Genomic DNA, 16,986 nt, shown 5'->3' with positions numbered 1-16,986 from the left:
TCTGAATTCAAACTCTGAAGTTGTATTCTGACCACCATCTTCCATCCTCCCATGTGGCCTTAGTTTCCATCTTGCCTTTAACTGCAGGAAGATCTCCATTCCTGAAGATGAGTACTCGTATTCATTCACTCAGAAAACTTTCAGCATCTACCAGCTGCTTTGCTCTGAATTCTCAAAGTGTGGCCTCCAGGTCAGCAGCATCAGCATCTGGAAGCTTGTTAGAAGTGCAAATTCTGGGGCGCCTGGGTGGCTCAGTGGGTTAAAGCCTCTGCCTTCGGCTTGGGTCATGATCCCAGCATCCTGGGATCGAGCCCCACATTGGGCTCTCTGCTCAGCAGGGAGCCTGCTTCCTCCTCTCTCTCTCTGCCTGCCTCTCTGCTTACTTGTGGTCTCTGTCTGTCAAATAAATAAATAAAATCTTAAAAAAAAAAAAAGTGCAAATTCTTGGGCCCCACCACAGACCTACTGAATCAGAAACTCTAGAGTGGGGACCAGCCATCTATAGTTTAATGAGTCCTTCAGGGGATTCTAATGCTTAATCAAATTTGCTAATTAGTGGTCTAGGTTTTAGGTCCTCTTGGCTTCACTTTACTCACTTGATCCCACGACTGTTCCCACCACACTCTCATGGCAATCTATTACTTCCCTTGACCGTCCCAGACCTCTCATTTCGTCAAACCCCAAAAGCAGATCAACCCAGACATCTGTTTTCCTCATTTGTTCCCAGGTGCCTAGTGTAGACTACACTACTTCGACTTCCACTAACTTATTACCCCTCTGCAGTTTTGCTTTTGAAACTATTTCCCTAAAGTTCTGCACCATGGAGTGCTCATTCAGTTGCAACTGAACTTGACTGTGTGAAATGGAATTCAACATCTATTCAACATCTTCCACCTGAGAACATCCCCTATTTTCATCCTCCCAGGGAACACCACCAAGCTAAATCCTGGAGTTTGGGGGAGAGTTATCTTTGATACCGGCTTTCACTCACTCCCCATATCCACCATGTTCAAGTTGCCTTACTGGATTATATATTACTGGATATACTCCTAGAGCAAACCTTGTTTCAATTTGTACAATTTTTCTAAAGGGTTTCCAAATGTGTGGTCTAAGTCAGCTCCATTTATCCTTCAGACTCTGGATTTAGGAAAGTCTCCAAGTGACTTTCTGGATTAATTTAATGCCTCTAAATTAGCATCAGGAAAAAAGTTAAATTTCCCAGGATGACTTTCAAAGCCTTTTACAGCATGTTTCCCAAATTCTTTTTGTCTTATCTCCCATCACTTCCCTGACCTCCTCCACCACCTCCTCCAGGCAATATGCTGGAGTACTCTGCATTTAGCATCTTCCAGCCCTTGGTTCCCTCTGCCTAAAATTTACTTCTTTCCAGCCCTGCCTAATAAATTCTATGATAAAGGATCTGAAATATGAACGAGAATGGAATTTCCATGTGGCTGGTGGCTTTGTCTGGCACATGGTAAGCTCTCAATCATTCACAGGCTCCTGTATCAATGTTATTATTGAATAAATGAAATGTCACCCCTTTTGTGAAGCCTTCTAGAGTTGTCTGCAAGATTTTTATTTTTTTAAGAGATCTTATTTAGAGCACCTGGGTGGCTCAGTGGGCTAGGCATCTGCCTTTCGCTCAGATCATGGTCCGGGGGCCCTGGGATCGAGCCCCACATCAGCCTCCCTGCTAGGTGGGGAGTCTGCTTCTCCCACTGACCCTTTCTGCTGCTCATGCTCTCTCTCATTCACTCAGGTTCTCTCTCCTTGACAAAATACATAAAATATTCTAAAAAATAAAGATCTTATTTATCTATTTATTTGTCAGAGAGAGAGAATGCACAAGCAGGGGGAATGGCAGGCAGAGGGAGAAGCAGGCTCCTGAAAAGCAAGGATCCCAATGAGGGACTTGATCCCAGGATTCTGGTATCATGACCTGAGCCGAAGGCAGATGTTTAACCTACTGAGCCACCCAGGAGCCCTAAAATAATAAAATCTTAAAAAAAAAAAAAAGCGCTAAACTAAAAGTTTTTCTATAGTTAGGCATCACATTTATATATATGAACATGATTTCTGTCACATTTGTAGTCATATCCAACATATTATTTTGCTGGGTTTTTTTTCTCCCCAGAATGTGTTGTGGATACCTGTGTTAGCACACAGGACATAATATTAAATACTGTCTATATCCTGATGACTTTCAGATGTATTTACATCTTCAGCTCAGTCTTGTCCTCCGAACCCCACACTTAACAACAGTCATCTACGTGATGAAACTGCCCTGATGTCTCACAGAGTCTAAAGATTTTATTTATTTATTTGTCAGAGAGAGAATGAGAGAGCACGAGCAGAGCGAGCAGCAGGCAGAGGGAGAAGCAGGCTCCCCACTGAGCGAGGAACCTGATGTGGGACTCAATCTCAGGACCTGAGCCAAACGCAGGCGCTTAACCCACTGAGCCACTCAGGCATCTCTCAGATTCTAATCAGAACTGCTTGGGGCGACTGGGTGGCTCAGTGGGTTAAGCGTCTGCCTTCCACTCAGGTCATGATCTCAGGGTCCTGGGATGGAGCCCCGCATCGGGCTCTCTGCTCAGCAGGGAGCCTGCTTCCTCCTCTCTCTCTGACCTGCCTCTCTGCCTACTTGTGATCTACATCTGTCAAATAAATAAAATATTAAAAAAAAAAAAAAGAACGGCTCAAACCTGCTCTGCCTACAGGCTTCCCCACGTGTGCCCCCCTAGCAGCCACTGTCAATGAGTGGCTAAGCAGAATTTTAAAAATAAGGTGCACCTGGCTGGCTCAGTCAGGCTCCCTGCCCAGTGAAGAGTCTGCTCAAGATTCTCTCTCCCCCCTCTAAAATAAATAAATAAATCTCAAAAAAAAAAAAAATGGACTTCTCTACCTCCTCTTCAGTCTAAGTATCTGTATCGTTTCCTCTCACAATCACCTAATATTTATTACTATTTCTTATCATTGCACATTAATAGGACTGTTTAATATCTTTTTTTTCAAAGATTTTATTTATTTATTTGACAGAGAACACAAGTAGGCAGAGAGACAGGCAGAGAGAGAGGGGAAGCAGGCTCCCCGCTGAGCAGAGAGCCCGATATAGGGCTCGATCCCAGGACCCCGAGATCATGACCTGAGCCAAAGGCAGAGGCTCAACCCACTGAGCCACCCAGGTGCCCCTATCTTTCTTTTTTTAAGGTTTTATTTATTTATTGGACAAAGAGAGAGATCACAAGTAGGCAGAGAGGCAGGCAGGGGGGCGGGGAGCAAGCTCCCTGATGTGCAGAAAGCCCGATGCGGGACTCGATCCCAGGACCCTAAGACCATGACCTGAGCCGAATGCAGAGGCTTTAACCCACTGAGCCACCCAGACACCCTGTTTAATATCTTTCTATCTAGGCTGAAAATTCTGAGAGAAGGACCATTTTGGGTTTCACTGTATCTTTAGCACCTGGTGTTGTGGGGGCGGTGCTCTGGCTGCTCAGGGCTGGGTGGGTCCAGAGGTGAAGGACATGATAGCCACTCCCCAGTGGCTATCACACAGAGACTAGCACGCAGGTGGTCACGGAGGAGAGAATCACAAAGCACTTCCAAGTGCATTAGGGAAAGGCCATTGCTCCAACCAGGCACCTGCCCGGGTCTGTCCTGTCTTTTCCTTGGAACCGGTGATTTTTTTCTTTCCATCCTGTTGCTGCTCTTCTGCACCTCCTCAGCCTGCCCCCTGCCTCCTAGGAGCATCAGCAGTGCCCCACAGAGCCCAGCTGGCTTTGGGCACTTCTGGACAAGTAGAGGCTGTTGTTTTCTAGACCTGGGAAGAAGACCCAGTGCTAACTCTTCCTGCGAGAAGCCCTCCCTAACTCCTCCAGACAGAGCTGGTTGTTGTCTTCTCCGTGCTTCCAGAGAATATGGAATGTGCCTCTTAGAGAAGTTACTAGTGACCAGTCATAACAAACAGCGTGATCCTACTACCTGACAAGCCCTACGCTAGGCTCTGGGGGGCTGGACATAAACATGCGTTGTCCTCACTGGTTGCCGATGTCACTGTGTGTGAGCACATCTGGGCAGGAACTATATTTTACCTGTTGCTTGGTTCACTGGTTCTCTACCCCACCAGCCTTAACACCCTAGGAATAGAGCAAACGATTTGTAAGACTGTTTTTACCATCTTGGGGTGTTTGGGTGACGTAGTCGGTTGAGCGTCTGACTTGGTTTCGGCTCAGGTCGTGGTCTCAGGGTGTGGGATTCAGCCCGTGACAGGCTCTGTGCTCAGCAGGGAGTCTGCTTGAGATTCTCTCTCCCTCTCCCTCTCCCCCTCCCCTCCACACCCCTCTCTCTCAAATAAATACATAAATCTTAAAAAAAAAAAAAAAAAAAGACTGCTTTGGGCACCTGGGTGGCTCAGTTGTTAAGCAGCTACCTTCAGCTCAGGTCGTAATCCCAGGGTCCTGGGATTGAGCCCCACATCAGGCTCCCTGCTCAGTGGGAAGTCTGCTTTTCCCTCTCCCTCTCCCCCTGCTTGTGTTCCCTCTCTCTGTCAAATAAATAAATAATCTTTTAAAAAAAACTGTTTTTACCTCTTGAATCTTACTGATAAAATAATTTACTAACACATGTAATTTTTAAAAGGTGGATATAACACTTTAACTGTAATATAACAAAAATAAAGGTAGAGAAATTTATGAAAAAAAGTACATTTCAATAGATAAACAAGATTTGAAAATATGAGATAGTTGGAAATTTGCACATACCTATGGTGAGAAGAGTTTAGATTTAAGAAAGGATATTCAAATGTGTATTGAAAATAATTTTTCTTTATATTGGCTGCCTTTATATAATAACTAAATATTTGTTTATACATGTAGACTCCCCATGAGAACAGCAGACATAAACACAGACTCATACAAGCGTGTGGTATCGGTAACTTAAATATCAGAGCAGCTTTGCTGTCAGTGAAGTGATTTTCTGAAATGGCAAACAATTCTTGGTAAACTTCCAAAAAACAAAAAAGCCCACAATTATCCTTCACTTTACAGAATAGTTGCATTCTTGAAAAGTTCAGTATATCTTAAAATGATGCAACAAATACTTTCTGCTTAGCTGTAATACCAAGTTGGTTTCCTGGCTGAACTCCTTGTCTATAGCCCCAGGTATAAGGGCCCGTTCTTCAAGGTCAAAGGCTACCCCTGGGGGGCAAGGGGAGAGCAGGAGAAGGAATGAGCGAGGTCATCCAAATTCAGTATTGTCTTCAAGCACTGTCTGAATGTCTGGGGCTTGGGATACAGCTTTAAACTTTGTTCCTGGGGTGCCTGGGTGGCTCAGTCATCGAGAATCTGCCTTGGCTCAGGACATGATTCCAAGGTCCTGGGATCAAGCACCTTGTCAGGCTCCCTCCTCAGTGGGGAGTCCGCCTCTCCCTCTCTCTCGCTCTCCTCCTCCCTCCTCCTTGCTTGTGTGCTCTCTCTCACTCTCCTCTCTCTAATATATAACATCTTTAAAAAAACCCAAAACCAAAACAAACAACAACGACAAAATACCCTTTTTCCTTTCTCACTCAGCCCACGAGGCTTCTCTGTATTCCCCTCTGACCTGAGGCTGGCACCTGGCCCTACCCTGGACACCAGCTCCTGCCACCAGGAAAGCACAGCAGCCTGGCTGGGATCTGAAGCCGCTAAGAACTCAATCCACGGGTGCTCTGGCTTCTGCAGGGCGTGGTGGAGAGGAACAGCAAGGGGGATGGGCCCGAATCTTGGCTCCAAGTTCCCACCCCTTGCTCAAAACAGTTAAATGGACCCTTGGGTGGCTCAGTGGGCTAAGCATCTGCCTTCAGTTCCAGGTGTGATCCCAAAGGCCTGGGATGGAGCCTCATGTCAGGCTCTCTGCTCCACAGGGTCCGGGAGCCTGCTTCTCCCTCTGCCTGCCACTCCCTCCTGCTTGTGTGCTCTCTCTGTCAAATAAGTAAGTAAAATCTTGAAAGGTTTGCCCTTTTCACTGCTCCTTCTTGGCCTGCTAGGAGGGTCTGTCTTTCCTTCAACTGCCCCACAGTGATGTCTTTCCTTAGGCTTCTTTCCACTGTTCCCAGTTGATTACAACCCCTCCTGTGAGTGGTAGGCTGCTCTGAGCTGGCATCTCCCAAGACTGTCCTCATAATCCAGAAAAATGGGAACAGCTCCAGGATCCTGAAGGGGGTTGAGTGTTTTCTTCCTTTGGGTAAAGCAGGACGTGGGCTCCCTCTGCGGGACACCAGGCCAATGGTATCCACTTCCAGCCTCAGAGCTGACCTCCACCTCCACCCTGTCCCCAGCCCCAGAGACCGACCATACACACACACACACACACACACACACACACACACACACACACATACACACACACACACACACACACACACTTCCAGCCTCAGAGCTGACCTCCACCTCCACCCTGTTCCCAGCCCCAGAGACCGACCATATACACACACACACACACACACACACACACACACACACACCAGGCTGCTGCAGGTAACTTTAATACGGGATGGGCTGACTCCTGCTTCTTGGAGTTAAAGATCAAAGAGGAAGGGCATCACATCTGTAAGAAAAAAAAGAGTCAACAGAATCTATCCGCCCTTTGCAACTGCTGTTCCCTCAGCACAGATCATGTCACAGCAGATAATCTACTTCTCCCTCAAGGCCCAAAGGCCACTAGGTCTCCAGAAAAAGAAAAAGCCTCTTTTGCACATAACTGCTCATAGCCCGCTTCTCTCACTGTGTGGTCACCATTTCCACGGGCTATGAGGTCAACTGCACCTCAGTTGTTTCTCTGTCCTCCCTCTGGACTGCCAGGACATGCCTGTGTGGGGTGGGGTCCCATCTCGGGCAGGCACTACCCCAGGGTCTCAGGCCACTGGCATCTTCTCCCCTTCCCATAGGAGGTGCCCCCCCCCAATAGTGTGAACCAGGCTCCCTCCCTGCACACTCAGCTTTGCGCCCGACGGTCGGGTCCCCTGCCCTGGGTCCCTGGCGTGACAGGGCCTCTCACCTGGCTGGCTCATGCACTGCTGGATACTCTCCAGGCGCGTGGAGACCAGGGCGCGGGCCTCCTCGGCAAAGCGGCGGTGACCCTCCTCGGTCAGCTTCCAGAGGCAGGAGCGGGGCCGCGTGCTGGCTCCGACCTGCATGCTGACCGGCACTTTCTCAAAGCTGTCTCGGAAACAGAGGTTGTGACGGACGGTATTCTTCCAGCCTTCCGGAGCCGTCCGGAAAAAGGGGAAATGTTGTCTGTGGATAGGGAGGAATGGTCAGGAAGGGCCCAGTTCCTGGGGGAGAGGCCCTGTCTTGAGACTCCTGTTCTCCCCCAGGGGCCAGGAGCCCCAGCCCCTCTCTCACGGGGGGAGAATGGCAAGCCGGCCTCAAAGACCAGCTCTTTGCCGATGGAACACATGGCAAAACCCGACCTGGTGTGCTGCTTTTCCAAACCCTCATCTTTTAAACCCAGTTTATTGCTCGCATTCCCAGGCTCATTTTCCTCCTTCCCTCTGAGGGCTCAGGACTGAGACTTGCAACGCGAACAGAAGAGAATCAGGCCCATCAGCTCCTGTGAGAGGAATCCAGGTCAAGGAAGGACACCACTGGTGGATTAATATTCCAAGACTCGCCCGCTAGAGGGAAAAGGTCGGGGAAGCTCCTCACACTCCTGTGTACACGACTCTCAAAGCTAAATGTGATTCAACTGGGCTCCCCTGGGGGTGTGTGGGGCAATGGCCGGCAGGCCAGCCCAAAGGGAAAGCTTGCGAGACGCTGTTGGGGAAACCAGACTTTCTACTGGAAAATTCCTGACAGGAAGGATAGGAGAACTTCTGACCCAGGTGAAATTATTTTTTAAAGAACTAAGGTATAGGGGTACCTGGGTGGCTCAGTAGGTAAGCATCTGCCTCTGGCTCGGGTCATGATCCCAGGGTCCTGGGATCAAGCCCCATGTCAGGCTCCCTGCTTCTCCCTTTCCCTCTGCTGTTCCCCTGCTTGTGCTCCCTCTCCCTCTCAAATAAAGAGATAAATAAAATCTTAAAACAAAACAAAACAAAACAAAAAACCAAAAAAACAAAACAAAAAAACACAAAAAGTTGGGGGTGCCTGGGTGGCTCAGTGGATTAACTGCCTTTGGCTCAGGTCATGATCCCATGGTCCTGGGATGGAGCTGCACATCAGGCTCTCTGCTTGGCAGGGAACCTGCTCTCCCCGCCCCTGCCCCCCTGCCTACTTGTAATCCCTGTCTCAAATAAATAAATAAAATATTTAAAAACAACAACAAAAAAAACAATAAAAAAAACCAGGTGGATTTTTTAGATGTGAAAGAGAGTGGATGTGGATATCTTCCCGCACACAGGTTACGTGGACACACATCTGGAGACAACCCGAAGCAATGCCTGGGAAAGATGGCCTGGGAACACACTTATCCTTTCAGACCCACATGGGAAGCCAAGGCAGCAGCCCAGGACCACGGGCAGATCGGAAAGTATCAGGCCAGGGTCCCTGCCCTCCCCCCTGATAGGTACCCCCGGGGGCACATACCGAGTGAAACTGTAGATCTGTTGCACGTTGAGGCCACAGGGGGAACTGTTTCTTAATGCCAGTGCAATTAGGTGGAAGTAATTGAGGGGGGGCCGGGACCAGAGCCTCCCCTCCTGGCTGTTGGCTTGCCGGAGCCTCCGACTCTGGAGGGGGGCCCTTTTGTGAGGGGGCGGGAGAGCCACAGAGGAGCGGTCATCCTGGTCCTCGGCCTCCTCTTCTGTGAGCTAGAGGAGCACAGAGTAGGAACTGGTCCTAACTCCACGGCCTCTGCTCCGGGGGGAGTGGGGGTGGGGTGCAGTGGCAGGGAGCGGGGTAGTCTAGGGCCACCTGTCTGGGCTTCTCCCCAACCCAAGGGGGGGATGGCTGATTTCTGAACCCATTAACCCTTGGTTATCCCTAAGCAAACACCTCTCCACTGTATCATCCCGAAGCTGCCCTGCCTATAGCCCCAAGTCCTGCCCACGGGCCCAGAAATTCCTACCTCCCAGGTGCTGGGGGAAGAGGCAAACCGCTTCCGCTTCCGAGGGGGAGACTGCTCGCTGGAAGAAGGCAGCGACTCTGATTCCAAGGCTGCGGCCTCGGAGGAGCAGCTGGCATTGGCGAAGTCTTGCTCTTTGGGGGGCAGCTGAGGGGAGGGGAGTGTGCTTGGCAGATGCTCCCTCTGGCGAGGTTCTGGGACCTCCAGCTTTCCAGGGGGAAACACGATGTTGGGGTTTACCCACATCCACAGGTTGGGCTCAAGGGCTGGGCCTGTGTGGAGAGAAGGAGGTTGTGCGCCACAGCTCGCTGGCTCTGGGATCTGGCCCGAGCAGAACTTACTGCCCCCTACTCACCATCGTCATCAGGGCTGGCTGTTTTGTTCACGGGTTCTTTTGGTGGCTCAACTATTCGGAGTCTATATCTGGCAACTGACAAAAAGAAAGATAGAAGAGGGTCGAATAGTCCTAGGATTTCCACTGCTGCCCCAGGATCCTGGGCCTGGAAGTTTCTCTGGGAGATAGCTGTGGGCTCTCCCCAGGGCATGAGGACACCAAATTTGACCTCTCTGACCTTCTCATTCTCCTCACTCCACACACCCTGTGCCCCAAGAGAGCTCATGGATGCCTGTGACTTCAGCCACCATCTCTCAATTGAGGGCTTCCAAATCTTGACCTCTAGCCAGACGGCTCTGCTTGCCCATCAACAGAATTGCCTATGGGAGGTCTTTATCGGAACAAGCTATAGGCACTTCGAACTCAACATTTCTAAAACCAAACTCCATCTTCCTGCTCTTCTTCCTTTGTACCTTGTCTCAGCAAGTGGCACTGCCACCTACCCAGTCCTTCAGGCCAGAAACGTGCAAGTGTTCTTGACTTCTGATCTCTTCTTTCCGGTCTAGCCACACCCAGGCAATCCCCAAGTCCAGGAGCACCTGAATGGCGTTTATGTTTCTCTGCTGCTCTATCTTTAATCCCAGGGCAGCTGGAGCATCTTCCTAAAATATCAATCCAATCTTGTCACCCTTCTACTTAAAAACTTTCTGATGGCTTTCCATGAGGGCCAAATTGAAGTTCCTTTTTTTTTTTTTTTTTTTTTAAAGATTTTATTTTCTTATTTGACAGAGAGAGAGATCACAAGTAGGCAGAGAGGCAGAGGGCGGGGGGAACAGGCTCCCTGCCGAGCAGAGAGCCTGATGCAGGGCTTGATCCCAGGACCCTGGGATCATGACCTGAGCCAAAGACAGAGGTCTAACCCACTGAGCCACCCAGGCACCCCTCATGTCTTCATTTATTCAGAACTCTTATGTCCTTAAATAGTGATTGCATCTTTCCCATGAAGGTCTAGTTCATTCTTTGATGGGTTAACTCTTAGATACTTTATAATTTTGATTGTTACTGCAATATAATATAATATATTATATTATTATATTATAATATAATATAATTTTTAATAATATAATTATTATATTATATTATATTATAATTTTAATTATAATATAATTTTTATTATTTATTATTATTATATTTTCCAGTTTCTTCAGGCTGCTATGGAGGAACAGTGTTTATTAGTATGTTGTTCTTATTACCAGCAAACTTGCTGGGCCCTTATTGGTTCTAATAATTTGCATATTGATTTCGTATAGTTTCTATCTTAACATTCTTTTTTTCTATAAATAATAGTAGTTTCGTCTTTTTCTTTCTTTCTTTTTCTACTTTTTCCTCTTTTCAGGATGCTTGGGTGGCTCAGTTGGTTAAGCATCTGCCTTTGGCTCAGGTCATGAACCCAGGGTCCTGGAATCGAGTTCTGCATTGGGCTCCTTCCTCAGTAGGGAACCTGCTCCTCCCTCTGCCTGTTGCTCCCCTTGCTTGTACTCACTCTCTTTCTCTCTCTCTATTTTTTTTTTTTAAGATTTTATCTGTTTGACAGAGAGAGAGATTACAAGTAGGTGCAGAGGCAGGCAGATAGAAAGGGAGAAGCAGGCTCCCTGCTGAGCAGAGAGCCCAACGTGGGGCTCAATCCCAGGACCCTGGAATCATGACCCGAGCTGAAGACAGAAGTTTCAACCCACTGAGCCACCAAGGTGCCCCACTCACTCTCTTTCTCACTCTCACAAATGAATAAAAATCTTAAATAAAAAAAAAGAAAGAAAGAAACACCTGTATTTTTCCTCTTTTCAAATACTATGTTGAACATTATTAGTAACGTAATGGGAATCCTTTCTAATTATTGAGTTCTCCAATAAGTATAACCTCATTTTCCAGATAAAAACCTAGATTCAACTGCCATGTGACGACACTCATTGGGCCTGGGGCGGGGCGGGGGGAGATGGAAATAGTTCCCCCTAATCCTGAGGAGCCAGCATAGTGCTGAGCCCATAGCTCTAATACACACTTGATGTGCTTCTAGCCTGCCACGTATTCATCCATCCAGTTAAGCTGAGCTCCTCCCATTTGCCCGGCAGTGAACAAGACAGACCTGGAGATAGGCCTTAAGCAAAGTAATTATGATAAAATGTGTGTTATGTTTGGACAGGCGGTCAGAGAAGGCCTATTTTACAAAGATGTTTAAACAGAAACAGGATGGGGGCACCTGGATTTTTCAGTCGGGGGAGCATCCAACCTCGTGATTTTGGCTCAGATCATGATCTCATGGGTCAAGGGAAGGAGGCGCACATCAGGCTCGGTGCTCAGCGGGGGGTCTGCTTGAGGTTCTCTTCCTTCCCCCTCTGCCCCTTCCCCCACTCACTCACACTCCCCCTCTCTCAAATAAGTAAATCTTTTAAAAAACCAGAAACATAATGGGTAACTAGCCATTAACTAGGGCAGGAGGAAGAGGAAAGAGTGTTTCTGGCAAAGATAACAGCTTGTGGGAAGGCCTGGGATCTCGAGTGTCGTGTGTCGGAGATAAGGAGAGAGCCTGGGAGGAATGACGACACTGATGAGGAGCTAGGGCCTTGCAGACTATCTCAAGGAACTTCAGTTTGGGGGCACCTTGATGGCTCAGTGGGTTAAAGCCTCTGCCTTCGGCTCGGGTCATGATCCCAGGGTCCTGGGCTCTCTGCTCGGTGGAAAGCCTGCTTCTTCCTTTCTGCCTGCCTCTCTGCCTACTTGTGATCTCTGTCTGTCAAATAAATAAATAAAATCTTTTTTTAAAAAAAGATTTTATTTATTTATTTGAGAGAGAGAGACAGTGAGAGAGAGCATGAGCGAGGAGAAGGTCAGAGGGAGAAGCAGACTCCCCATGGAGCTGGGAGCCTGATGCGGGACTCGATCCCGGGACTCCAGGATCATGACCTGAGCTGAAGGCAGTCGTCTAACCAACTGAGCCACCCAGGCGTCCCAAATAAATAAAATCTTAAAAAAAAAAATCTGTCCTACCAGAAGTTTCCTCTGTCTCAGTATGAGGCCACTCCATCCTTTTACTTAACCAGCCAAAACTTTGAAGGAATCATGTTCTAATCTCTCTTTCTTATACTATGCCTTCTCTGCCACCACCCTGACCCTCCAGCCTACCACCAGCTCTTGTCTGGACTACAGTAGTAGCCTAGTCTACTAGCTTCTTATCTCCACATTCAACACATCAGCCACAGTGATATAGATCATGCAGGATCAGTTACATAATTTGCAGGGCCCAGTGCAAAATGAAGGGTTCTTTGTTCAAAAATTAAAAATGTGGGGCGCCTGGGTGGCTCAGTGGGTTAAGGCCTCTGCCTTCAGCTGAGGTCGTAGTCCTGGGGTCGAGCCCCACATCAGGCTCTCTGCTCGGCAGGGAGCCTGCTTCCCTCTCTCTCTCTCTGCTGCCTTTCTTGCCTACTTGTGATCTCTGTCAAATAAATAAATAAAATCTTTAAAAAAAAAAAAAAAAGAATAGGGGCGCCTGGGTGGCTCAGTGGGTTAAGCCTCTGCCTTCAGCTCAGGTCATGATCCCAGGGTCCTGGGATCGAGCCCCGCATCGGGCTCTCTGCTCAGCAGGGAGCCTGCTTCCTCCTCTCTCTCTGCCTGCCTCTCTGCCTACTTGTGATCTCTGCCTGTCAAATAAATAAATAAATAAAATCTTAAAAAAAAAAAAAAAGAATAAAAACATTAAAAATCTTAAGACACTGAAAGCAGAGCATCAAACTAAGTACCAGCCACCTATGCAACTACACACCCTCGGGAATCATTGTCACTCCTTGGCTAAGAACCTTTCAACCATGCTACAACTTATTCAAAGTCAACCCTACATCCTTAAAGTGGCACATGGGCTCTTCCAGATCTTTGTTCCACATCCTGTGAACTGCCCTCTGTATATGATTTTGATACAGCTTCACTGGTCTCTTTCCTGTGCCTCAAACACCCCAGGAATATTGCCTCCTTAGGACTTTTGTCCTGACTATTTCTTCTGCCTGAGAAACTTTTCTTCTAAATATCCTTTTGGCTCACTGTCTTACCTTCTTCAACCCTCTGCTCCAATATTATGTTCTCAAGAAAGCCCAATCTGATGACCCTACTTAAAACTGTGGCTGCCACCACCTCAACCCACAGCCACCACCATTTCCGAGCCCTCTTACTGTGTCCTTTTTCCCCATCTTAGTTGTCACTTTATACCATACTATATATTTTTTATGTGGATTGTCTGTCTGCCCCCAGTAGAATGTAAGCTTCATTTAGACTTGTCTGTTTCACTCATTATGTATTACCAGTGTCTAGAACATCGTCTGGCAAATTGGAGGTGCTCAATAAATATTTCTTACTCAGGGGCGCCTGGGTGGCTCCGTGGGTTAAAGCCTCTGCCTTCAGCTCAGGTCATGATCCCAGGGTCCTGGGATCGTGCCCCACATTGGACTCTCTGCTCAGCAGGGAGTCTGCCCCCCCCCGCACCTGCCTCTCTGCCTGCTTGTGATCTCTAATAAATAAATAAAAATCTTTAAATATTTCTTACTCAACAAAAACTTTGGAATTCATTATCATTACTTAAGGAGGCAGAGAGCTGGAGACAATATAAGTCTTCATTAGCAAGGAGAACTAAAATGCAAAAGGTAGCATACACAGATGGTAGAATACCACCCAGCCATCAGAAATAAGGAACCACATCTTCATTCAGCAACCAGAATAGCTCTCAAAAACATTTGAGTAAACAGGGGCGCCTGGATGGCTCAGTTGGTTAAGCGACTGCCTTCAGCTCAGGTCATGATCCTGGAGTCCCAGTATCAAGTCCCACCTCAGGCACCCTGCTCAGCACAGAGTCTGCTTCTCCCTCTGACCCTCCTCCCTCTAGTGCTCTCTCTCTCTCAAATAAATAAAATCTTAAAAAAATAATAACAATAGTGCGAGTAGGCCAAGAAAAAAAAAAAAAAAGAGAGAATAAGCATTTAGTAAATTAAGGTCATCTCTACACAGAAAATAACGTTAAATAGTTCTCAAAGATACACCTATCTAAAGATATTAAAACAATTAGGGTAGATACAGGGGAGTGTGGGAGGTGAGGGAAGGTGGGGTGAGGGCGTGGGGGGTGCACTGAAGGGGGACAATGGACTGATCCAAGCACCTTGCCCGAACAGATGGCAATAATGTACCACAAACTAGGAGGTGATACCTCCACTCTCTGCCCCTGAGGTCCCAAGAAAAGTCCTCTTTTTAAAGACCCTGAGGTCAACCATTGGTTCAGCAAATACTGAGCGCCTCTAGGTGTCAGCCAATGTACTAAGAGGGGGGCTACAGCCTGGAACAAAACTGTTAACTTTAAAAAAAAACAGAACAACGAGGGAAATGTGTGGTGTGCCAAATGGCGGTAGGCGCCATGGGAAAAGGGCCGCCGTGAGGCCTAGAAGGTTCTGGGACTGGGTGGAGGTGGCAGGCGGCAGGCTGGCGAATGGATGCCCGGGTGGGACCCACTGCCCGCAGAGGGGGTTCTCCGCGGAGGCCTCCTTGCCCGAGGTGGGGTGAGGTGAGGTGGGGTGAGGTGGGGTGGGGTGGGGCGGGGAAGGGGCGGGGAGGGGGCACGGGCTCAGCGGAGGGGCGAGGGCCCGCAAAACCGCACCGGGCTCCAGGTAGGCCCGCGGGACAAGAGGTGGGGGCGGGGGTGGGGGGCGGGGGCGAGTGCCCCTGCGCCCCGCGAGGACACCCGGGCCGCCCGCCGCGCCCCTCCCCCACGGCCCGGCGCACTCACGGTTCTGCTCCGCCGGGGGCAGGTGCGCGGTGGTGAAGGCCAGAAAGGACTCATTGCCCATGTCCCAGTCCAGCAAGCCCGGGACCTGGCCATGGAGGCTGGCCCAGAGGTCGTGGTGTTGGAGTTTCAGGTCCACCTTCAGAGAGAGGAGAGGTCGCCCGGCAGGGGGTGGGATACTGGAGACACTGAGGCTGAGGCCTCGCCCCACTTCCTCAGAGCCCGGGCTCGGATCCGGTTAGTTGGCGCCGGCTCAGGTGTGGAGAGTCCTCAATTTGACGCCTTTAATCGTCTCTGGCCTGCACCGGCTTCTCTCTGCGACCTCGCTCTTCAACTCCTACACTTTCTTTTGGGGGCTTGGGGGTCCTGAAGGGAGGGATCCCGGGCCCTCTTCCCGCTCTGCATTTGCACGGAGCTCTTCCTGTGTTTGGTAAGTTTCCCTACCACCACCCCTGATGAACCATCCCGGCATCGCATCAATAGTTACTTTTAGAGGTTCTGATAGATTCTGCGGCTTATCCAAGATCTCACCCATAGTACTTGGTGGAGATAGGATTGGAAGGTGGGGTTTTCTTGGGGTTTTTTTTTGGGGGGGGAGGGGGTTGAGATTTTATTTAGGGGCGCCTGGGTGGCTTAGAGGTTAAGGATGTGCCTTTGGCTTGGGTCATGATCCCAGGGTCCTGGGACCACGGGCTCCCTGACCAGCCGGGAGTCTATTTCACCCCCTACTTCTCCCCTCCCTCCCCCACTCCACCCCTGTGCTCGCGTGCTCTCTCTCTCTCAAATAAATAAGATCTTTTAAAAAATAAATTTAAAAATAAAGATTTTATTTATTTGTCAGAGAGAAAGAGAGCACAAGCAGGAGGAGCTGCAGGCAGAGGAAGAAGCAAGCTCCCCACTGAGCAAGGAGCCCCATGCGGGACACCATCCCAGGAGCCTGGGATCATGACCTGAGCTGAAAACCGACTGAGCCACCCAGGAGTCCCAGGAGGGTGTTTTGTTTTGTTGGTTTTAAAAGATTTTATTTATTTGAGAGAGAGAGAGAGAAGAGAGAGCGAGCGAGAGCGAGAGCGCACAGGGTGTGGGGACCGCGACAGAGGGAGAAGCAGACTCCCTGCAGAGCAGGGACCCCAAGGCAGGACCCCATCCCAGGATCCTGACTGGGATGCCAAATGGGACCCTTGGGATCATGACTTGAGCTGAAGGCAGTCGCTTAACTGATTGAACCACCCAGGTGTCCTAAAATTTGGTTTTTTTTTTTTTTTTTTTTTTTTTTTAAAGATTTTATTTATTTATTTGACAGAGATCACAAGTAGTCGGAGAGGCAGGCAGAGAGAGAGAGAGAGAGGGAAGCAGGCTCCCTGCTGAGCAGAGAGCCCGATGCGGGACTCGATCCCAGGACCCTGAGATCATGACCTGAGCCGAAGGCAGCGGCTTAACCACTGAGCCAACCAGGCGCCCCTAAAATTTGGTTTTTAATCATTTCACATTTACAGAAAAATCCCAAGAACAGTATAAAAATTCTTGTATATCTGAATCCTATAATCCACTAATGACACCAAGTATTAATATTTTATCACATTTTAGTTTTTCACTCTGTAAAAAAGACATTTATTGTAATTTTTCTGAACTAAGGGTAATTTGCAGACATAATGCCCTTTACCCATAAATACTTCATTGGTTATTTCCTAAAAACAGGGATATTGGCATATATAACCAGAAAGCCCAAAATGAAACCGTTATCAAAATCAGAAAACTTAACATTGAGTCAATACTATATTTAACATACAGATGCTAT

The 16,986-nt window shown here is 48.5% G+C and overlaps 1 protein-coding gene across 1 annotated transcript; it reads right to left on the bottom strand.

Annotated features, from left to right (window-relative positions):
- Positions 1–6,511: 6,511 nt before the first annotated feature.
- On the bottom strand, positions 6,512–15,294 carry FOXR1 (forkhead box R1). The gene is made up of 6 exons (XM_059155967.1): positions 15,192–15,294; positions 9,398–9,472; positions 9,046–9,314; positions 8,565–8,788; positions 7,036–7,274; positions 6,512–6,585 (listed from the first exon to the last, which is right to left on the bottom strand). The coding sequence occupies exons 1-6, from the start codon at positions 15,250–15,252 to the stop codon at positions 6,557–6,559; spliced, it is 897 nt and encodes a 298-aa protein (XP_059011950.1). The 5' UTR covers positions 15,253–15,294; the 3' UTR covers positions 6,512–6,556.
- Between the last annotated feature and the right edge of the window lie 1,692 nt (positions 15,295–16,986).

The sequence above is a fragment of the Mustela lutreola genome, chromosome 1 (assembly GCF_030435805.1).
Source record: "Mustela lutreola isolate mMusLut2 chromosome 1, mMusLut2.pri, whole genome shotgun sequence".
Taxonomy (NCBI): domain Eukaryota; kingdom Metazoa; phylum Chordata; class Mammalia; order Carnivora; family Mustelidae; genus Mustela; species Mustela lutreola.
Note: the sequence above shows the minus strand (reverse complement) of the source record. Positions and strands in the feature narration are given on the sequence as shown.